This window comes from Asterias amurensis, chromosome 9 (genome assembly GCF_032118995.1).
Source record: "Asterias amurensis chromosome 9, ASM3211899v1".
Taxonomy (NCBI): Eukaryota; Metazoa; Echinodermata; class Asteroidea; order Forcipulatida; family Asteriidae; genus Asterias; species Asterias amurensis.
Genome location: NC_092656.1, coordinates 22,805,204 through 22,829,055, shown reverse-complemented (window position 1 = coordinate 22,829,055; position 23,852 = coordinate 22,805,204). Strand labels below are relative to the sequence as shown.

Sequence of the window (23,852 nt, the reverse complement as noted above, 5' to 3'; positions counted from 1 at the left end):
GTAATGAGCAATTGGGAGGGGTTGGTAGTATAAAACATTGTGAAAAACGGCTCCCTCTGAAGTGACGTAGTTTTCGAGAAAGAAGTAATTCCACGAATTTGATTTCGAGACCTCAAGTTTAGAATTAATTTGAGGTCTCGAAATCAAGCATCTGAAAGCACACAACTTCGTGTTCAATTAGGTTTTTTCTTTTTCTTTCAAAGTTATCTCGCAACTCCGACGACTAATCGAGCTCAAAATTTTCATAGGTTTGTTGTTTTATGCGTATGTTGAGATACACCAAGTGAGAAGACTGGTCTTTGGCATATTATTTTTACCAAAAGTGTCCATTGTCTTTAAACAAACTAATTGACGGAGAATATGAGGCTATTAAAACAAGATTAATGTGTCTTGATTAATCATACTGTTACTTTTTTCAGTCGTTCAAGTTGAAAGAAACGTTCTGTACACATTAATTAGGAGGCCCGCGGTTTCGGCAAACGCTGGACGTCTTATAAAAATAATATCTTTACAAAGAAATACACCCATTCGTATGATGTACCCCCATTTAGTTTAACCACCTCGCTGACGCCCATTGTTATCGATGATCATTATTACTAGCCAAATTGATGTATGCCTTCAATTTGGTGGGACTCTGCTCGGGCTGTTTACCGATTCCAGTAGGCTTCCATACGCGAGAGTCGGTCTGTATAAAATTCGAAGAAACAGCCCAATAAAATTTTCAATTTTTGTATGGGTTGTAAAGAACTTTTTGGTTGTATCTCATAAGGTCATGTAATTTCTGTCACTGTGACAGGTGAGCCCACTTTGCTAATTTTCTGCATTTCAATAGCCTGTCAAAAAGAAGCGTTCGCGGGCTGTTTCTGCGGTAGAAACTCGTGAGTAATTTCAATCTCCTGCTAACCACACAGCCGCCACTGTGTGTAATATGCCAATACCCGGTTTCCAAAGGAAACCTATCAGCAGGAGATTCTGTCCCCAATGTGAATTAACATGTACTGAGAAAGCTATGAGAAGTAGTTTCGAACCCCACCAGGGTATACAGAATCTACTCCTTACAGGTAGTTGCCAAATCTTATAGACTACACGGAGCCGCCCTTCATCCTTTTGCCGCCGCCTTCCGAGTTATTTCTCTTTTGGTGTGTTTGTTTCATGCATTACCTTTGTCATTTAGGTAGGGGGTTAGGTTGGTGACGAACACTGTTATTATCATGTTGATGGGGGAACTTGCATCGCGACCGTCCACAAATTCCAATTTCAGAACAGAATTGGTCTCGTCAGCATCGCGACCGTTCACAATTCTAATTCCAGTACAGATTCGGTGAACAGCGCCATCTCTTGATTGGCTGTTACAAACATCTCTAAGGATGGCGACTACCATAAAGTCTCCGGATTTCTCCGTGTTGAAACAACTCTCAAAAGAACATTTGGTACATCTTTTGGAATCTGTAAGTAGTTCAACAGTCTGATAAAGCGCTACATGTTGAACGCAAGCTTCATATTATTCACATTGTGCTCGAATTAGGCGTAGTACTGTCCGTTTACTTATGTTTGTCCAGTTTTCGGACAATTCAGTAATCAGTCGACCTGCTATTTCTGCTAGCTGCAGAACTCTGCACTGTCTGTACGTGGGTGGGCGTGGCCTGCGTCAGGTCTGTGTGCAGTCCTCTGCCTGGTTGTGCTGGATGGATGGGGCCGCACTACTCCTAGAACTATTTCGGTTTCGTCCGGCTATCGTCTCCCGTAACCTCATAGGTTTATATCTCTCACGCGTTCAACGACCCATGGTTCAATGAATTTCGGCATCAGGAATCTCTCTTTTTTTTTTTTTTAATCTCGCCAAAATTAGGCTCTATGTGTCCTTTGATGTATCAACGTGTATTCTTTTGACCAGAGAATCCACTCCACAATCTCAAAAATTGTTAAAAATGATAAATTCTTACCGTAATTTCAGATTCCCTATCTACTGTACGTGTTACTCCTCTGCCAACAATAATTGAAAATTACCCGACCTCGTTTTGCGAAAATGCGTCACGAGAGGGCGGGTGCGATCCGTGATTTGTGTACAAAACATACACGGAACCACGAAGCTCGCACAGGGTACCAGTATGTAAACGGCTGTGTGCAAAAAGTGTACATACTGGTACCCTGTGCGAGCTTCGTGGTTCCGTGTATGTTTTGTACACAAATCACGGATCGTACCCGCCCTCTCGTGACGCATTTTCGCAAAACGAGGTCGGGTAATTTTCAATTATTGTTGGCAGAGGAGTAACACGTACAGTAGATAGGGAATCTGAAATTACGGTAAGAATTTATCATTTTTAACAATTTTTGAGATTGTGGAGTGGATTCTCTGGTCAAAAGAATACACATTGATACATCAAAGGACACATAGAGCCTAATTTTGGCGAGATTAAAAAAAAAAAAAAGAGAGATTCCTGATGCCGAAATTCATTGAACCATGGGTCGTTGAACGCGTGAGAGATATAAACCTATGAGGTTACGGGAGACGATAGCCGGACGAAACCGAAATAGTTCTAGGAGTAGGGCCGCACAGTCATCTCCCAACAAGTCACCAGTGCCCGATCTGCTACTTAAAAAAGACTTGTCATTTGATTTTGAAACTTGAAAAGCATACTATTGTTGAAGCCTCCCCGGATATAAACTTTCCGTATGGCGCCACCACTTTTTCACAAATTTTGACTAAAAGGCATATCATTATCAATAATTGCATAAATTAGATACAACATGAAAAAGTGATGGCGCCATACAGAAACTTTTCCGCCTCCCCAAAATTTGTTTGGTGTCTAGTCAATGTTTGTTTTAATAAAACAAAATGAGTGACAAAGTCACAGTAGTGGTGGAATACACGATTCAAATTGTATGCTGCCAGCACTTTTTCACAATTTTTTAAAATATTTTTTACAAAAAGTAATATCTCATTTGGTAAACAAATATTTTGTTATTACCTACATAACAAATAAAAAGTGGTGGCAGGATACAGAAATTTTCCTCACTCTTTTGTCCCATTCATTTGTGTTACTTTATTTTAATAAATTGATAGACCGAATATCGCAAATCCCGCCTTGCTGATTTTTCTCAATTGTCGAAAAGCATTGAGAAAAATCAGCCAGGCATGATTCGCAAAAAGGTCTAAATGGATCATTGTATTTAAGTACTTTAAAAGTTCAATACTGATTTATTATTTTGAGGCAAATGTTTGTGAAACTTTGTCAAGGGGGGGGGGTTAAATGTTTGTACATTTATCATGTTTATAAAGCCAAAATGGTGAGCATGGGACAGAACCCACTTTTATTGGGCGACTTGCATTGGCATGACGGGAGCCTCCTGTATCAAAATATTATTCATGTATCCTGCATGGATACATGTACGTGTATGTACCGTCTCTTGTTGATGTAATTTTGAACTTACCTACATGTACCTCTAAACCACCTGGTTTTGTTAAAGATTGAGTCAATATACACTCATTTTTGCAGTTAATCAGTGAAGCTTGGAAGCCTGAGGTAAACAAACGTGTACCAAATCATGTAAATGTGGGACTGATCATTTACATTACCATAGTGGGTAATTTGTTTTCAGGATTCAGGCATGTCAGGAGTGTCTATAGCCAAGGACACTTCTGGGTTAGGGATTTGATATTCATGTGGACAATATTTCTTATCAGATAATTATCACATCACATCATCTCCACTCACCCCTCATCATACCTTGCAGATTCCTGAGATGAAGGACCTAGTAATAGATCCTGAATTAATGAGACCCTTAGACAGGATAGCTGGAGCTCAGCTTCTAAAGGTAAATAGCATTTCCTCAATCAAGTTTCTCATCATCATCATTGATCGACTATGACTTGCGCATGCGAATGAATGAGTTCACTCCTTATTTCAGTTATAGGCTTAGCTCAGAAAATACATTATACACAAAAATTGTCCACCCAACACTCTGGAAAATCTACTTTGAAAACAAAAGCGACCTCACTCATGAGTTATTCATAACAGCTGTCAATTTCACCAAACTCTTCCTAACTTGGGATTAATCTTAGGAATGCAGACGAGTTCAGTTCCGTATTTGAGGATGTTAGGACGCATTGAACTCATCTTAAGTTAGGACGGATTACAAAAGATGAGACAAGTCAAGTGTTCTGCCAATCAAATGACCAGGATATGTGTGTGTAGTATACATTGTAGGTCTTACTGTATAGAAATGATTATTTGCTATCGATAAACTTGCACATTCCTGTCAAGTAAGAAAAAGACCCAATTTACCCAAAATGTTAACTCATCTTCTATAATTGTCTTAATAAATAGAGACATGGAGTTGACAAGATATTCAAGCTGGAGAGCAACAAATTGGAGGTCAGCGGAGACTCGTAAGTAAAACTGCTCCTCAAATTTTGTTATTGTGGCGTGTCATGGCCAATCAGTTAAGTGCTTTGTACTGGAGTTCTTGTGGTCGAGTCATTGGGATGTGGGTTAGAACCCGGTTCGATTCTTGGTCATAACACTTTTGTCCTTGAGCAAGACACTTGACTCTAATATTGATTCTCTTCTGAAATGGGTGCCTGTGAGGGCTGAGATGGTTCTTGTGGTTAATTTATTTAGCTTGATGCACAAGGTTGTAGGTTCGCACCCTGCAAGCTGACTGCTGATTTTATCTTTGTAGACTATGATTAATTTATTATCAACTCACATTTAATACTCCTACTTGCACCAAATCTGTTGGTGCTTTTGGTTAAATTTGCCCCTACCTTTTGAACAATCTTCCCTACAATATCTGCTCGCCTACCTCAGCTGCTGCATAAAGGAAGTTGCTTAGAACTAACTTGATAACAATTTTAACGCATGTTCCATCTTCACAGCCCCTTGATCTAGAACCTAGGAGCAGTCAAAAGTTTACAACAGCTTTTTGGTTAACTGTTTAATGTTTTTTTCACTACTGTTTCTGTATCTCTTCACAATAGGCGCATGTACTTAGTTCGACCCAGTGTTGATAACATCAGGAATATATCAAGTAAGTTGTAACCTTCTTCATTCATCCAAACAAGCTTGTTGTAGTTCAAACTGGGTGCTTTAAAAGTTGTAAGCTTTTATTTTTTTTTATTTTATAGTTTTGGCAATTTCAGTGGTTGCTTTCCCTGCCAAACACCTCTGTGGACCCTGGTTGGAATACAACCTTAGTACAGAGCCTTGCATGTGGATTAGATTTTCAGTCCAATCCTGATTCCATGGTCTTTCCCCATTGGGGTTTTCCCTCTCACATCTAAATCTGAACAGTTTTTTCTTGTGTTATATTCATCTTGTTATAGGTGTTACGTTTGATGTTGGTAATAAATAAAAAGTTGAAACAAAAATCTATTAAAGATTTTTGTTCAGCTTTCTCCTGAAGCCGGCCAAATCGCACTGACCAGGTTGGGGCACCACTACCGGGTCATTATATAGAACCGCTTGGCTTCAGAGATTTTCATTTAAGCACATTACATGTATGTTGTGTCTCCAACATGCATTCATGTCAAACCTCTTAATACTGAAAAGTAGTTGTGTGTTTTGCGCACACATGTTACTGCCTGTGACAACTCGAAAAAAAAGTTCAGATAAACAGTTCACAATTGTATTGTATTGTATTATACATTAACACACTAGAGAAAAATCACGACCATCAGCACAAATATCAATTCATAACAGTTTGATATTGCAAATTAAAAGTTTGTATTTTGTTAGATCATGAACATGTGCGATAATAAAGCTTTACTGGGCTGATAAAAATAAAATTACGTTTTTATTTTCAGATCAAATAAAAAGTGACAAGGAGAACTTCAGAAAAAAGAAGTACAAGATTTTGTTTGTGCCTAGAAAGGTAAGCCAATTAATCAAATATCTTTAACATGTTGTAGCCCTATATGCTGCGTACACCAATCCTTGTCATTTGCTGGGTGGAGCACATATCATTATATATTGGAGTCCAATACGGATAATTATAGGATGTATGTGCAGTTTGTAGTGTCATTTCCAAAATAATCATCCCCACTTGTTTGACCCATTGAGGCAAGGTCATGCTACGGACAGTAGACTAGGCTGATGTCTACATGGAGTAATCCATTGTTCTATGGCTTTTCTGCAAAGATTGAGTTAACTTGCGAGATTTATATAAGAACATTTTTCCCACCTTCTTTTTCTTCACTTCATCTTTCAGTTATATGTTTGTGAAATGTTACTTGAACAAGAAGGAGTATATGGAGGTAAGTTTTAATAGCATGGATTTTTGTTGAAGATTTATTAAGAAATTTCAATATGATAGTAGATCTTTGATTTGTCATAATAAATATCCTTGATTTATCACAATATATTATTTTGATTTGTTGATTTATTTATGTTGTCTTAAAGTAGCCCCATCAGTTGTCAATGAACTGTTCTCACTGGTGCCCTATATATACATACATTTGTACAGTAAAATACACGAGAATTCAAAACAAAAGCAGCTAAAAATTACGTCTAAAATCACATAGAGTTCTATGATGTACATACTGAGGCATAGCAGTAGAACAGAAAGCAACCACATTTAATCTGTGTAAGTCATGAATGTGTTGTTGTCTTTTGCAGATGTTGAAATGGAAGACTTCCGGCTAGACCTCATTGCTTTAGATAGAGACATCTTGTCGTTGGAGCTTCCAAGTTTTTTCAGAGACTATTTTCTGGTAAGGATAGACATGGATATAACCTGTGAAATATTGTACAAGTAGGAATGTCAGTTGTTTGAACCTCCGGCATGTAAATCCGGAGGTTCAAGTCTCTCTCTAGTCGAGCTTTCTTTGTTCAACCAGCGAAGTGTGGGTTTGAATCCCGGTTGTGACACTTGTGTCGCTTGAGCAAGACACATCACTAAAGTTGCTTCTCTCCACCAAGGGGTAAATGGGAACCTGTGAGAGCAGACTTGGTTCTTGTGATTGATTAGCCTTGATTCCGCTACATGTTTGGCGGCACAGACTGTATACTCAGGGAGCTGAGATGGTTTAAGGAATGATTTAAGGCCAAGCGACCAGGGGTAATAATGTTGAAGCGCCATGAGCGTCACTGCGTGACGGACCTGAGCGCTATATAAGAAGCCACTATTATTATTATTATTATTATTATTATTATTATTATTATGAATAATTTTTACTCTAAATAGCCAGTTTCTCTTGCGGTTTATTACTTGATATAATAATACTAATGTGACTTTGATATCTTGCAGCATGGTGAGCAGTCTTTACTACATACCATAGCCACCTCCATAGTCAACCTGCAGTCTCTTTTTGGTACCATACCTCATGTGTATGGTCTAGGCAGATGTGCTAAGGTAAAAAAGCTACACTAACTTTATAATAATATATTATATGAATTGCCTGTGGCATTTTTTTCAGGGAACTCGGGGAAAGTAATACAGTTCTTAATTTTATTTGACATTTGAAAGGATAAATAGGACATTCGATATTACTTATCTGCTGATTATGCTCTACCGGTACTATAAAATGAAATCGTCAAGGTAATACAATTGTAAAATTGACATTTAAACACGGCTTTCTTTTGTGTGAGAATGTGGGCGCTAGCATTTGTTTATGTTCGAAACATTTGGGTAATGAGAGCGTTCATTTTGTTACTTGAGCGCTCTTTTTAGCGAACTACTCGATGAGCAAATAAAGCCCAATTTGAAGGGATTGTGTAATAACCTGATTTCATTTTACCATCGTTGGAAAGATCCGATCTTTCTATTTCTTATGATGGTAAGTGTTGGTATGGAGGCGTGAACATGGACAATACTACACAATTAAGTAATTTGGTCTTAAAGGAACACGTTGCCTTGGATCGGACGAGTTGGTCAAAACAAAAGCGTTTGTAACCGTTTTTTATAAAATGCATATGGTTGGAAAGATGTTTTAAAAGTAGAATACAATGATCCACACAAGTTTGCCTCGAAATTGCGTGGTTTTCCTTCTACTGTGCGAACTAACATGGTCGGCCATTTATGGGAGTCAAAATTTTGACCCTCATAAATGGCCGACGTGTTAGTCGACAAGGTAAAAGGAAAACTACGCAATTTCGAGGCATGTTTGTGTGGATCATTGTATTCTACTTTTACAACATCTTTCTACCAATATGCATTTTATAAAAAACGGTTACAAACGCTTTTCAAAGACCAACTCGACCGATCCAAGGCAACGTGTTCCTTTAAACCTGGGTTTTAAATTGCATTGGCTGTTCTTATTCCAGATGGTATGGGATCTTGTAAAAACACTACAGTCACTACAGGGAGAGCCCCGTGCACCCATCCGGAATGAGATCGGCCATATATTCCTGATTGATCGTGAAGCTGACCTGGTGACCCCGCTGTGCACACAGACAACGTATGAGGGATTACTGGATGAAACATTTGGCATCAAAAGTGGTTGGTACTTTGTTTTTGTAACAGTAGAAACAATATTCAAATGAAAAGTTGCATCCTCTTAAAGGTACTGTACACAGTTGGTAATTGTCAAAGACCAGTGTTCTCACTAGGTGTATCCCATCATAAGCATAAAATAACAAGCCTGTGAAAACGTGTACCTTCCCTTTAAAAGCTTCAATCATTGATAATTACAATTTCTTTTATTACAATTATTTTGTCCGAGTGACAAAACCACTCCTCAGTGTGAGTTTTGGAAATTTGAGTTTCCTTGGTCATGTTGGTGTTAGCCTTGATCAAGGCGCTACAGCCAGCCGCGACCCGCAAAATCCCAGTCCGAAATCACTGAATTCCACCAGCGCACCCCCATACATAACACAGTGCATAATATGTGTACAGCGTATGTACACACCTATACCTACTGTACATAGACATTACCATCTATATGGTACACATTCGGTACATGAGTATTTCTAAAGTAGCGCCTTGATGGTTCTGTAACTGCCAAAATTTAGGGTGGAGCTCATTATGCTAAAGTTTACTAACAACCCGGTCTCATTGGTTGTTGGTTGACCTATAAACTCTTGCTGCGATGTCAATCACAACGTTCTGCAAGCACACGCACGTGCTCTCAGACGTACATGTAAACAACAAGTCTTGTGGCTGCTGTGCAAAAAATTGCAATGGCGGCGGGCGTGAGGGAGAAATCCCTACCCTAAAACAAAGTTGTGTACTATATATCAATGGTACGGTGTATAATTTGCAACAGTACATCGTGGCACAGCTGCAGAAGCTTTCAACAAAATAAAACAACCAGGTTTAATGCACCAATCATGGATTTAGAAATAAGAAGGAAGAAAATTAGACCATACATTGTGTGAAATGTGTTTGAGAAAGGTTCAAAAAGTATGAAGGTGTCATGGGTTTCCGGCAATGGCTACTTGGTTAGAATTCTTAGATGTTGGGCATACTCATCCCCTTGAAGCACAAACATTTAATAACATTACTGTTTTCCTCATTTCAGACCAGATGAGATAAGAAACCCAGCTGTTTATTTTGTCTAGACATATTATTCGTTACGTTTCTCGCGGTAAATCAAATTTGGGGATCGAAAATAAATTATGTGTTGGTCGAAAACATACCAGACTGTAGAAGATGGCGTGTGGCTTAACAACAACTACAAGTAAAGATCAATTTCATAAACTAACTCCTGCCATACTACTACACTACAACGTTACACTTATAGTAAAGCAGCTTCCCATTCAGGGACAAATCTACCAGCTACATTGTACTTATGATGCTAGTCCTCGTGTTATAATGAAACACAATACAACGGGGCCAAGGAACCCCTCCTCTCTTTGAAGTTGTTTGACACCGTACCGACCAAACGAGGGTTGTCCGGCTCACATCGGTGGCCCGTATACCGTCCGGCAGCGCATTCAGACCCATTATACATCATAGCGATTCCCACTCATGTCCATACAGCTAGCGTACAGCGTACACACACAAGTCAATGGGAAACTACACAACCATTCACAAGTCAATGGGAAACTACACAACCATACACAAGTCAATTGGAAACTACACAACCATACACAAGTCAATAGGACACTTTACAACCATACACATGTCAATGGGAAACTACACAACCATACACAAGTCAATGGGAAACTACACAACCATACACAAGTCAATGGGAAACTACACAACCATACACAAGTCAATGGGAAACTACACAACCATACACAAGTCAATGGGAAACTACACAACCATACACATGTCAATTGGAAACTACACAACCATACACAAGTCAATAGGACACTTTACAACCATACACATGTCAATGGGAAACTACACAACCATACACATGTCAATGGGAAACTACACAACCATACACAAGTCAATGGGAAACTACACAACCATACACAAGTCAATGGGAAACTACACAACCATACACAAGTCAATGGGAAACTACACAACCATACACAAGTCAGTAGGGCACTTTACAACCATACACATGTCAATGGGAAACTACACAACCATACACAAGTCAATGGGAAACTACACAACCATACACAAGTCAATGGGAAACTACACAACCATACACAAGTCAATGGGAAACTACACAACCATACACAAGTCAATGGGAAACTACACAACCATACACAAGTCAATGGGAAACTACACAACCATACACAAGTCAATGGGAATATACACAACCATACACAATTCAAATGAGACACTACACAACCACGCACACGGACGTGGGAAGATTGCTAGCAGTAATACGTCATTCTCAATCGCGCCTGTGATTGGCCAATGTTTAGAATGACATGCCCAGATCATGCACGCCCTTTTATCGGAATTCCGATAAAGCTGTTACAGACCCATCAAGGCTGTTGTTTGAGCCGCGTGTGCGAGGTTGAAAGTAGAAAGACACGACCGTACTCACGACTTCGCTATACTGTTCTCGCTGTACAATTTACTGTACAATGTACTGTATACATGTACGTTGTTCGTGTATGTACAGCGTGCAGACTGCCGAATTGTGCCGCGCCGGGCCGGGGCACACTACGCCAACAGCCTTGAGTCAAGGCTATGTTGGTGTCTGTTTGTTAATGCTCTGACAAGAGATGCAGTCAGTACCCACTCTCACATCGCAAAATGGAAAGGATTAGATATTCTTTATGACAAAAAAGACTGACTGTTGGGGGCTAGCTCGCTCAGCTAGTAAGCGCCGTCATGTGAATCCGTAGGTTGTAGGTTCAAGTCTTGCTCTTGTCAATTTGCTGTTGTTGCTTATTCCTACTCCTTGTGCACTCCATCAACAGGTTATTGTGAGTTTGGACCAGAGGTTACCGGCTCGGAGAGGAGCTTGCGACTTCTACTGAACTGTGATGATCAGGTAAAGCAGTATTCATGTTACTTGTCCGATTCAAAGGGTGGTTGTCAGCCAATGTGACATTTACTCTTAACCTTGTAATGATGCCACTTCTTTTGTAGTCTTTTTGTAGTCGACAATGACTGCAATTTAATTATGTTACTTCTATTTGAGTAAATGGCAGAGTTTACCTAGTGCAATGTGACCACTGAATCCCTCACACTGGATTAATATGCGTTAATATTGTTCAGGTTGTTTTCCAGTGTTTTGATACGAATATCCAAGATTGCTTCTGAGAGGTGCTTGTTGGGGTTACATGTACATGTCCTATGGAATTCTGCACTTACAGTGCCTTGTAAAGGACATGATTCTGCATAATTGCAAGGGTCGTGGGTTCGAATCCCACCTGAGTAAAATGCCTGTGATTTTTTTCACAGGACTCGGGAAAGTACTTAGTATACAGTGCTACACACATTGGTGTATATGGGTAAAAACCAAAAATTAATATGATTCTGCATGTTTGAATACACACAATGGTAGCACTATTTAAATGAACATGATATTATGCAGGTTTTTGATCAGTTAACATGATTTCATATAAAATCTTGACTTTGATTGCAGATTTTTGATGATATTCGTGGCCGTCATATCTCCCACGTATTTGCATATCTCAGTGCGCAGGCCAAGATGGTCCAATCTGGCTACCAGGTAAGGCAGTTCACTGTCAACCAAAAATTGTTATAGTCTATGAATTTGTTATAATTTTGTTGTCACTTAAATTAAGGGATCGTTCATACAGTAATAATCATTTTCACAAGCGTACATTCCATACACTTTTTCAATACCTCCTCCCTCTCCCTAAAAGTGTACAATGAAAAAAGTTGGTCGTTTCACACTATTCTATGTAGGGATACTTGTACAGTGAATTACATAAAAACCCTCACATCTTGTCGCTTTTTGTTCTGGACTAATTTTGGCCAGGTCCCTAAGGCAATCATACTTTATCTTGATGCACATGTACATGCAATCATGCATTTCACATGTCGTGTTCATTTGCTGTTTTTCATGTATCATCCGTTTTCAGAAAGGGAGAGGACTAAACAATATTGGTGACGTCAAAACATTTGTGCAGACTGAGCTGAAAGATTTAAAGCAACAATACAAGTCACTAACCATACGTAAGTAGATCTAGCAATAAATGGCAGACTGTGTTGGTTCACAATGTAAAAGGAAAACCGTGCAATTTCGAGGCATATTTGTGTGGATCATTGTATTCTACTTGTACAACATCTTTCTAACCATGTCAGCCATTCCATTGTGACTCGCGTGACAATCTCACTGGTTTTTCAACTTTTGAAAGATCTATACTCCAAAATATAAAACGTGGCTCTCATGTAACTCAATTTATATAAACTTAGTAAAGAGCCCTATAATAAAAAATAAAAAACGAACACAAATTGTGTAGGTATCATGTTTTTATAGGTGTTCCAAAAATGTGACTCGCGTGACTGCCAAAAAATGAAAGGTCTTGTATCCCTGTATGCCGTTGGCCATTCGTGAGAACTCAGAGAAACTTTTTAGTCCCGGATCACTTTTTTTTTAAGTACAAGAGAAGCACTATACTTACCAATAAAAAGTACAAAATAAAAACTTTTAAAAAAATTGAAAATTTGTTAAATGCAACGTGACTCGCGTGACAGAAGTTTGTGACTCGCGTGACAAGTGAGAAAATATACAATAGATAAACAGGATACTGCATAACAAGAATAATTTATTTCATTCAGAACACTTAGAACTTGAAGTTGAATCTTTTTATCAAAGGAAGAAACACCTGAAGCAACATTTAAAGGAAAATTAAGAATCTGAAGAGGCTTTGACTTAAACATGGTAATGTTGGGACGGTTCTGAAAAGAATTGGTGGTTCAACAACACTGTCTGGTCGAAACGTAGAGTTGTGAAACCACCAGTTCTTTTCAGAACCACTCAAACTCATAGAGAGAACCCTTACTAGAAATTATTATATTGTTTTGTGATTGGGGGAACGACTTTTTTCTCACTACGCTTGGCAGAGTAGGTTGATAAGAAACAACCAATTTTGGTGTCAAGTTCTAATGGCATTAGACTGTGTTAGGCTGAGTACATGTACATCTGTTAAGTAATTTCTTTATTGATGCCCCCCTCCAAATCTAACTTAAGAATACTGTCTTAAAATACACAGTTTCATCAAATATTTTTGTTCGTTCTTGTTTTAAGTTTATCATTCCTTGTATTATTTAAATTATGCAGATGTGAATACATTGTACAGTGCAGTATGCAGTGTACACATGGTACATGTAGTTCAACATGATCTGCTGACAGTGTGCCAAGTCATAATTGTACACTGTAATAATTCCTTTTTCTAACATAAATTTATAAATTCAGGGGCATAGTAGTATGTTCCAGTGGGCTGGGGTGCTTTTTTAACATTCCATGTAGACATCATCCCCAGAATAATTTGGTAGCTTTTGCCAACCATGTGCATTAAGTGCATTTGCCGTGACTCGCGTGACAAACTCGAGGGTGTTTTTTTTAAAAAGTAGAATGCCTAGGTAAAAAAAAACTAATAAATTCTTGAAAGACCCTTTGAAAAGACCACTATTATGAGAGAGAAGAAAAAAAATGTTGAGGGTCTATAACAGAAAAAATACTATAATCATTTTTTTTGTGACTCGCGTGACAGTAAAACGAGGGTAAAAATTAACTCCCATTTTTCAAAAGTCAATAGTTCAAAAAGGTATATTTAATTTTGGCTGTCCTTACTAATGACTCTTTGTTGTTTATACATAATGATTAAATCTGAACACCTATTGTTTCATGTTTTTTTTTTCAAAACCTGAATTTCAAGGATTTTTCAGACTTCAGTGTACACTTTTTACCCTTTACTCCCAAGGCTGTCACAAAAACAATAAAGAATATTTTTATAAAGTCTTTTTAGAAATAGAAGCACTAGGTGTTCTTGTTTCAAAATAAATGTAAAAACTTCACTGATAACCATTTTGATTTTTTTACTATGAAGCGCAAATACCATGGAATGGCTGATATGCATTTTACAACAAATGGTTACAAATCCTTTTTATTGACCAACTCCCCCGATCCAAGGCAATGTGTTCCTTTAACAAATATAGGAATATAGGAATATAACACGTCAGGAATGACCTTGTCTTTGGCACGAAGGCAGTGACCTGCAAAGCGGACTCTGTGTTGAGCAACAGTAGTAGAGATTGGTGGAATGTCTCCGTAGATCTGTTCTTTGGTCTTGTAATCCTGCCATGAGATGTTCTGTACCCTCATAAGAAGCCTGGTGTGCCGTCGAGGCCATGTATTGTAGCCATGGATCACACCTAAGTTCATGTTACAACCTGGGAAGCAGCACTAAAAGGGTCACTTAAAGGAGATGCGTCTTATAAATTACATCAAGTTATAAACCACAGGTCAAACTGATTGGGTTTATTGTTTGGGAGGGGGGGGGATTCGAACAAGGACAAATTTACCTGAGCAGGATTCGAGCCTGCGACCTCCAGATTAACATGCCGTCACATACCTGTATTTTGCTGTGAACATTTCACTTTTCATTTCATGAGTTCCCCATCTCTATAATTCTCTTTAATTTCTATTGTTTGTGTATCCATGTGTCTTTATCTGCCAGTGCTTTTCCTTCACCTTTAACACATTTTTTTTCTCTTGTAGACATTGGAGCTTGTGAGAGGATACTCGATCTCAAGAATAAGCAGGTCAACTTTGAGGAACAGCTTCAGACAGAGCATAGTAAGATTCCAAAATAGTGCTTCAATAAATCAACAATAAAAATGATAGGATACAATAAGACTTTAGATGTGATATTTCACCAAAGTTTCATTGACGATCAACTGACTTTGTATAATTTGACCTGTTTTCTGATATTGTTGCAATTTAACAAAACAAATGTTGATGGCCATTCACAATAGTCAATGTGTACAAACTGATTGTCTTTTCCAAATTGTGGGCAGGTTGGTCAAATGAAAATCAAAATTAAGCTTTTGTTAAAACAAATATGTATGATAAAAAACAACAACAAAATGAGAAAAAAATACCCAGCTGCTCAAGATCATAAAGTTCAACCCTGATTAAGCTACAAAATTGTTTGTTTAAGCCAGGATAAGCAGTTGAACTGATGGTGAAAACCTTTGATCTAAAATATCTGGTTCATTTGAGTGTTGCTTCTAAATGTGCTTTAGTATATCAATTATGTTATGAAGCCATTTACTATTTAAAAATTGCAATTTGAGGTTAGGGTTAGGGTCAAACTAATTGCGAAAAAAAGAAATCAACATTTTTTAACATTGAGTTTTCTGAATGGCCCATTGTTATGGGCTGGGCATTGTTCCCTCTGTTAGCACTGCCACTGGGTGCAGTGTATCTTATGAAACAATTGGAAAACTGCACTACATGTATGTATGGGCCTCGCTAGTAAATAATAATAGTTAAAATCTTTGTTTATTTGTCAGGTTTACTGGAAGGAATCAACATGAAGGAGTGTACTACCTACATAGAGGAACAAATTGACAGACAGGTTAGTAAATAAACTCTGTTGATCAGTTTATCCTGTAACTACCCAACAAATTCACCTTGGTGATGGTTCTAGGTTGCAGGTTCTAGTCCGGCTCTAGAAAACTGATACAGCGAATAATGAATTGATCTAGCAAGTTTCTATAGCAAAGCATGTGGACTGAACATGTGTTGTGCACACTGAACGGTTTTATGTGAGTAGCAAATGATTATTAATCTTTGAGAAGTGTCAGAGGCCTTTTGTGTAGCATTTTGCTCTGCCATACAAGGGTAATCGTTCACTGTGGTATCTGAAAACCTTATAAAATGCAACGGTTCATATTGGTTGTTTAAACTAAAATTAAGGACACTGTGTTAACATTCGGAAGAGAGTGCATGTTTTTCACTATTTTCCCCTGACTCGCGCAATAGTTGTCAACTCTACCAATCTTGTTATAAAACCTCCAATTCTTGGAATTTGAAACCACTTATTTTTTATTTACCCATCATTGATGTATTATGTGAAATGCTGTCATTTATTCCCTGGACACATTGAGTGGGATTCGAACCCACAACCATCACTATTTCAATCCAAACATGTACTTTGATGATCAAATACATGCGCATTATAGACCTGGGCCCAATTTCATAGAGCTGCTTAAAGCACAAAACTTTGCTTAAGCCAAAAAATCCTTGCTTAGTAAAATCAGATTACCGGCCAAGACTCCACTCAATTGTAATGCTAAGTAAACAACAGCTAAATACCAGTCTCAAGCAATGTACATGGCATGAAATTTGGGCCAGTAACATGTGTAAAATAAGCCAGCTATTTTCATGCTTTTAAGCAGCTCTATGAAATTGGTCCCTGAGTATTAATGACGTCATAGTTTGTTTACAGTATTACCTGAGTGCTGTGACTGGGTCCTGCATTCTTGACTGTTGTGTAGAGAAACAACGATTTCCTGTTCTTCTGCAAAGTGGTAAACAAACTTTGGCGTCATCAGTACTCGGGTCTATAAAATAGTCCAAAAGTTCTAAAAGTAATGCAAAATATCTGCTTGGTTTCGCTTCAAATGTTCAAAGCTACAATTTCTTTCTTACTTACTTTTTTCCCCTGAAAACAAAAAAAACCATGTGTATTTGTGTTACTCTTTCTTTCTGTCGTTTTACTGCTACAGCAACTAGGTGTTAATTTTTGAGTTTCAAAGAAGATTTAGTTTGGAAAATTGTGTCACAATTCAGCTGCAAGTTGATTTCTTGTTTTACCCTCTTACTCTTGTAACCCACAGGTTGGCCCATTGCAGGTAAAACTGTGCACTATAATGTATACACGTTTCCATGCATGAAAAAAAATGTGTTTTGCTTTTCCGCTGGTGCAATTTTTGTCTGCCATGTTGTTGACCTTTTTCCCCTTTCCGCTATCAACTTTACCACTGAATAAGGTTACCAAGCAAAGTAGCATGTCATATGTATAATTTGTGACTAGTACCCTTCTTAATTTTGCTGAGCAGAAAGTTGCTAAGCTGCTAACACTTGACCACTTTTTGATTCTTGATAAGGGACAAATTAACTTTCAATGAGTAAACAAACTTCTAAGTATGTGGGGTAGCATTAATAAGCAGCAAATGATACTCAGCAAAGGTCTCCTAACAAAAATTAGCAGGAAACCAGTCACAGACTGTTGCTGTACATGTGAAATGGTATTGCGGTTGGTAACCTTTTTCGGTAAGCAAAATTGTTTAGTGCTTAAGTTACCTTTTGAGTTAAGCGGCACCTCTACCAGTGTCCATAAAACCAAACTAAGGGCAAGAATGGTCAAGATCTGAAGTCATTGCCCTATGGATGTAGATTGGCAATCCAATCTGTTTTAGTCCGTTTTTTGTTGGGGGGTTCAGAGCATGTACACAATTCCCCATTTTGATGACAATTTAGTTGTGTTCCCCTTTTTGATTTGCTTTTCCCCACTTTTCAGTCTGCCTTTTTTTTACCAGCTTTAAAATGTTTTGCTAGCCATTTTGGAATTGCTTCTTAACTTTTAGGTAGTTTTAGTTATGTACATGTTAACATCCTTTGGATGGCGTTACTGTACAGTTTATGTGCTTTATTATGCCTTTCTTTTTGCTTTTTGTAGAAAGAAAAACAAACAATATTTTAGTTGTTCAAATTAGCCATTTCTCATGACCTTTCAAGTATGTCATTGTTAGTCAAACCTTAAAGCATTGGTTCAGGTGATCATTTGTTTCTCTGTTATGAAACAATGGATGCCTCTCATAGGTGCACCTAATCACCCGAGGAAACCTGTAAATACGGGTACTTGTTACAAATGTATGTGAACCAGAAACACCAAGGTTCACCCCTACTCTTCAAAGTGTTCTGGGTTCTTTTACATGAACTACATGTATGTACTAATCCTATCACTTGGGCTCGTCCGAAGGACAAAGTAAGATGGTAAAGTATCTTGCTCAAGGAAACAAGTGCCAAAACCGGTACTCGACTCCCACCCTCTGCTGAACAACAAAACTTTAGTTAAGCTCTTGGCTACAAAACCCAGAATCATGTAATTATTACAATAATTAGAAGAAAAAATTTATCTTTTTTACAGGTTCCACCAGATAAACTATTGAGGCTGATCTGCTTGTTGTCACTCACACAAAATGGTATGTACATACTCATGTGTATATATTTGGTTTGCGGTAACACCATGTGTGTATCTACTCGCCAGGTAGAGTTTGTTCTTAGAGAACTAGCTTGCTTTATTCTACTACCACGGAGTAGATTGTACGGGTGTTCAGAGATTTCTCAGTTCTGAAAAGAACTGTCCTGCTTATTAACTATTACCTGGGCGAATGGTATAGAAATAGGCTGGGACTTCTACACGTACTTAAGCTTATAGGATCGTAATTAACTGTACAACCGCGGAGTCGGTTCTTGAATTGGTCTCAACGTTTTGACTAGCTTGCTCTAGTCATCGTCAGGAGACATGTACATGTAGTTATGATCCCTGTAGTACTTTATTTCTCTAGGCACCCCTGATGAACAAAGAACTTTTTTTTAGCTTTTTGAGGTCATGTTTTATTTTATTTTTACATTTATTGTATTAAGTGTTAAGCCTCTGTTCTATCATTTTCCATTAAAAGAAATTAACGGTTGTGTTGTCATTTAGCCTTCGAGAAAGACTCTGCTAGGGTCGAAACATCAGGCCAATAACTATTTTTTGCAAAAGAAATTGATAATAAAAATAAAAAACAAAATAGTCCCATCCATTTTAGTGATCCCTCTGCTACCACTTGCTAGGTTGTAGTGTAACAAAAATGAGGGTGTGATCTCCAGCTATACAGCAGTTACACGTAGAATGGCTTGTGACTGGCACCCCTGAACAAAGATACTGACAAAATAGGAAGATCTCCCACATAGGGATAGGTCACTTAGGTGGTAGAGTGCAGGCACATTAATCCGGAGGCCAAAGGTTAAAATCTCACTCTAGTAAATTTGTCTTTTTTCAAACCAAAATTAAAAACAGTTAAACTTTTTAGGCTGCGTTGGAGGCTATGTATTTTCTTGAAAATGCCAACCTGACCAGTGCTCTTTCTTGTCTGTAACTCGTTCTCGCTTTGATTATTCCTCAGGTCTGTCCAGCAGGGACTATCAAACCCTCCAGACTCACTTCCTACAGAGCCACGGCCACAAACATCTACTCACATTTTCCAATCTGCGTAAACTTGGTTTGTACACAGAGCAGCCCTCCGTGGAGGTCAGTAAACTGACCGTGACTGACGTCAAGACTAAGATTACGGACAAGGCGATGATGAAGAAGACCACGTTCCGTATGCTGTGCAAGAAACTCAATCTGGTAAGAAAGATCATGTGGATTGCTACACTACTATGTAATGAATAGATGGATTGCACAAAACGCTACCAACCGCAATATTTGAAGATAAAGAATGACAAAGTGCATGCGTGTACACGTTGCGCACAACTCTCAGCCAATGAAAGCCTTGCCCATGTGCAACCCATCTTTACTCAGGACAGTTTATCTAAATTGGGTGAGGAGTGTTTAAATTTAGGCTGGGGAAGTCATATCTTGTAGTGGCTGAGCAGTCTAGTTCACCGAGCCCAAGCTCTGGTGAAGTCAGCAGCTGAGTATGGGTTCGAATCCTGGTCATGACACTTGTGCTCTTGCGCAAGGCACTTAACCTTAATTTCGTAAAAAGTTGGGAAGGTAGTGCATTCTGCTCTACTACTAGCCAGGCTCTCAGTGGATGATACCCATGCCTTCATCCTTTGAGGGACTTTTGAGTGGGTAACCCTGTTCCAGCCCCAGGAGGTACATGTAGTTATGCTTAAAGGGTCAAACAACAATGTGGGCACCAGCAGTTGATTATGTCAAACCAATGTGATAACAAGAGTGTTAATTTCTTCTGTTGTAGATTCCAAAATCAGGAGACGTGAATCTACGCAATCCAGAGGATATGTCTTATGTTTTCAGCGGTGCCTTCACTCCACTTACATGTAAACTGGTTGAGCAGGTATGTTTATCATGGAGCCACCATCTTGTTTTGCACAAAATGCACGGTTTATGAAGCAAGCCATAATGGTTTATGAATAAACTTGAGTGTATATAAATGGGTCTGAGATTTGAAAACTGGCTATGCATATACCTTGTAGAAAAAATAAATGAGCGCTTTGAGATGCCCTTTTGTGCGATAAAGTGCTGTAAAAGAAAGTGCATATCATTATTCTTTAATCTTCCAGGTCTTAGCTAAAGGAGGTTGGGCCGGGTTAGATGACATCACTAAACTGCTACCAGGACCAGCGTTTGCTGAACACAAAGCACAGTCTGTAAAAGGTATATCTTTTAAGATGATTAATGCTTGCAAGTTTAATTCGTCTAAATCAGTGATGATAAATTTAGAACTTTTCACTGGAGTCAGGCAATTTTATGATGAAAATACACATTTTAAATCAACTACAAATTTTATTTGTCAAGAATGCAAAACACTTTCACTTTCTGATTTGTTGACCACAACATGTGTTGATAAAACTTATTTAGTTTGTTTAACTTTGTTTTTGTAAAATTTCTTTTTGAAATGCACACCTGTGTAGCAAATATTTCATTCACATATTTAACCCTTTCATCAGCCCCAATGGCACTTCAATTGACTGTGCACTATATGTATGAAATGCTTCAGTGCTAATGGCGACTTAATAACAATAACCCGTTTCCAGATAGCGCTTTTCACACCCGGAGGGCGTCCCAAAGCGCTTCACATTATTACCTCTGGTCACTGGGCCTAAAATCACTCCTTAAACCATCTCAGAGTATGCAGCCTGTGCAACATTAATATGTGCTACTCGGCTAAATCAATCACACGAACCATCTCTGCCCTCACAGGTACCCATTTACCCCAGGGTGGAGAGAAGCAATTATAGTTAATTATCTTGCTCAGGGACACAAGTGTCACGACCGGGATTCAAACCCACACTCTGCTGAACAGAAGCACCATAGCTTGAGTTCGGTGCTCTTATCCGCTCAGCCACAACACCCTACTTGCGTCAAAGGCCATCATGTATTCTTTATTTTTCCTTATGCAAGGCCGTACGAGTAACAGTCATCAGCCTGATACGCCGTCAGAAAAAGTAGTGCTGGTCTACTTTCTTGGCGGATGCACATACGCAGAGATGGCAGCACTCAGGTTGCTTGGCAAAATAAAGGGTGAGTTTCCGTAATATTCGTTAATGAGTGTGCCATGTTTACAAAAACTTTATACATTTTGCATTTTGCAGGTGTTTTCTGCAATGCGCTTGGAACATGCAACAGTGGCTCTATTTTTTATATATTTTTTTATTTAAGTCGCCAGACACACAAGGCCTTAAGGCCACTTCAAGGTGTAGGCTACAACTGTTTTTTTCCAGAGGCCATTGCCACCTATTCCTAGGGCTGAAACAGGGTTACCCCTTTTACAGTCCATACGGATGTACATGTAGGCTTGAGTATCATCAGTCTGAAGCCTGGCCGGTAGAGCAGAAAGCACTACCTCCCCAACTCTATGTGTTTTCTTTTTGAAGCATCTGTCACATTTTGTTCAGAGAAAACATTTCAGAATGTTGTTCACTTTCTGTGAGGTTAGTCAGGTTAGCGTCGGTGGTTGGGTTGTGTAGTGGTACTGGTATCTTTCCTTACCTTCTACCTACATTATTGACCCCTTGCACGCACAACACACGCCGTGGCTGTGTCACGCTCACCATGTTGGTGGTCAATAGGTTTACATGTAAACGTCTTAAATGCGCATTTCACTGTATAACGCACAGTTACATTGCCCTACAGTATGGCGGTTCCAAGATTATTCTGACGATGTCCTCGGGTTAATTGGGTTAATAAACCTTGTTCAAAGGGGAGGCACTATTTGGATTGGGCTTTCAGTCCCCTCCTGATTGCGTGTTTTTTTCCTGTAATAGTTCTCTGGGCTTTTCCTCCCACTAGAACTGAAACTAGCTTTCTTGTCTTCTTTCCATTTGGCGTTTGGCTAGTACAGTGATTAAGTTCACTTTTCTGAGAGTCCTTGGCTTCACAACCAGAATAAATGAAGTGAAATGACGAAAAATTGGGTCGTGCAATATTAACTTGTGTCATGTCACTTTATATTGTCTTCCTTTTAGGTTACCACTTTATATTTGCAATGACAGCAATCACAAATGGCGCTGAACTTGTCGGATCTCTCAATGATGGCAAAAAATGAACTCTGTTGAAATTGCCAGGACTGCGAGACTAAACAAATATCCATGCCGCCTCAGAGAAGTCGTCACCAATCAGGTTTGAGAGACAAGTTCTTCAAGACTTGCTTTGGTGATGAAGGCTCAAAGTATCCGTCCAGGAACAGTTTCTCGATGGAGGATACAAACATTGGTAAATACTCCATACAAAGTTTGCACAGCTACAATTTGTTTTGTGGAATGTCATTTTGATACAAGTTTGTTCATCAGGGGAAAAAAAGGACATGATATAGATCGACCTTCAAATCCTGTGCTGAGGTAGTGGTACAGTCTCAAAATATCAAACTCTACCTACATGTGCCTGAAAATTCAACAGCCTTACCCGGTCCTGTACTTGTTCCTCCCACCATCTTTGGGCCGAAACACATGTTATGACTTTCAGGTTATTAATAATAATAAACATTTCTATGGCACTCTACAATTAACACAGCGCCTCATAAGAAAAACAAAATAACATAAGTAGAAAACGAAACAAAAGAAAAATACTAGAGGTTCTAAGTGGGGAAACAAAAACGTTTTGAGAGACCGCTTGAAGATCGAAGTAGACACTGCTTCTCCGACGTCTTAGGGCAGTTGGTTCCAAAGCTTAGGAGCTGCATTGAAAAATAGATTGTCTCCAGCCTTTTTATAGGTGCGAGGAACAACCAAGCGTGTGAACAACCAAGGTCATTTCAGGCCATGTCACTTGTCGCTCTGGTGAAATTGTTAGAATGTAAGGCTTGCAATCTCAAGGTTGTGGGTTCAAATCCAGCCAGGCTAACCACTGATATCCCAATGAGTAGAGTTAGTATTGTGGTCCAGTTTGAAAGTCAAATTTCATTCAAAATTGATGGTAAGCATGTAATTGTTGCATCACCTAAAATACAGACTACACAGGTTTTCCATGCATGCCATGGAGAGATGTAAAACACAGTCAGGGTAATTAAATACCCACATAATGGTTTAACCATGTATATTGTGATGATAATGTCAGATGAATTCGGTTAATATTTTGGTCTTCTACATAGATCGATCTACATGTACAGCAAAATACTGTGTATGATTATTTTTAGCACTAATTTCCATTCCGAAATTTGTACTAAGAACGAAGGCACAAATATTGAATGCACACACTGTTACCTGTGGGAGTGCACAGTGCACACCATTTTGATTGTAATACTAATACCAATCAAGTAAAAAAAACACAAGGGAAACTAACGTA

At 38.7% G+C, this 23,852-nt stretch overlaps 1 protein-coding gene across 2 annotated transcripts; it reads left to right on the top strand.

Annotated features, from left to right (window-relative positions):
* The first annotated feature begins 1,358 nt into the window (after positions 1–1,358).
* Positions 1,359–22,676, top strand: LOC139941424 (vacuolar protein sorting-associated protein 33B-like). Of its 2 annotated transcripts, XM_071937906.1 has the most exons (21): positions 1,359–1,448; positions 3,736–3,816; positions 4,329–4,390; positions 4,982–5,031; positions 5,807–5,874; positions 6,211–6,256; positions 6,618–6,712; positions 7,249–7,353; positions 8,265–8,439; positions 11,268–11,341; positions 11,939–12,025; positions 12,402–12,495; positions 15,044–15,121; positions 15,841–15,905; positions 17,170–17,184; positions 18,483–18,537; positions 19,507–19,730; positions 20,308–20,406; positions 20,633–20,726; positions 21,474–21,593; positions 22,538–22,676. In XM_071937906.1, exons 1-21 carry the CDS (start codon positions 1,368–1,370, stop codon positions 22,615–22,617), a joined length of 1,848 nt encoding a protein of 615 aa, XP_071794007.1. In that variant the 5' UTR covers positions 1,359–1,367; the 3' UTR covers positions 22,618–22,676. The 2 variants fall into 2 exon arrangements, with proteins under 2 accessions (XP_071794007.1, XP_071794008.1); XM_071937907.1 differs by lacking the exon at positions 17,170–17,184.
* The last annotated feature ends 1,176 nt before the right edge of the window (positions 22,677–23,852 follow it).

Excerpts from the sequence above, each read along its gene's own strand:
- LOC139941424 (XM_071937906.1), top strand. The coding sequence starts at position 1,368 with ATGGCGACTACCATAAAGTCTCCGGATTTCTCCGTGTTGAAACAACTC. Across the intron at positions 8,440-11,267 it reads AACATTTGGCATCAAAAGTG|GTTATTGTGAGTTTGGACCA; the intron begins GTTGGTACTTTG and ends CTCCATCAACAG. Across the intron at positions 18,538-19,506 it reads GTTGTCACTCACACAAAATG|GTCTGTCCAGCAGGGACTAT; the intron begins GTATGTACATAC and ends ATTATTCCTCAG.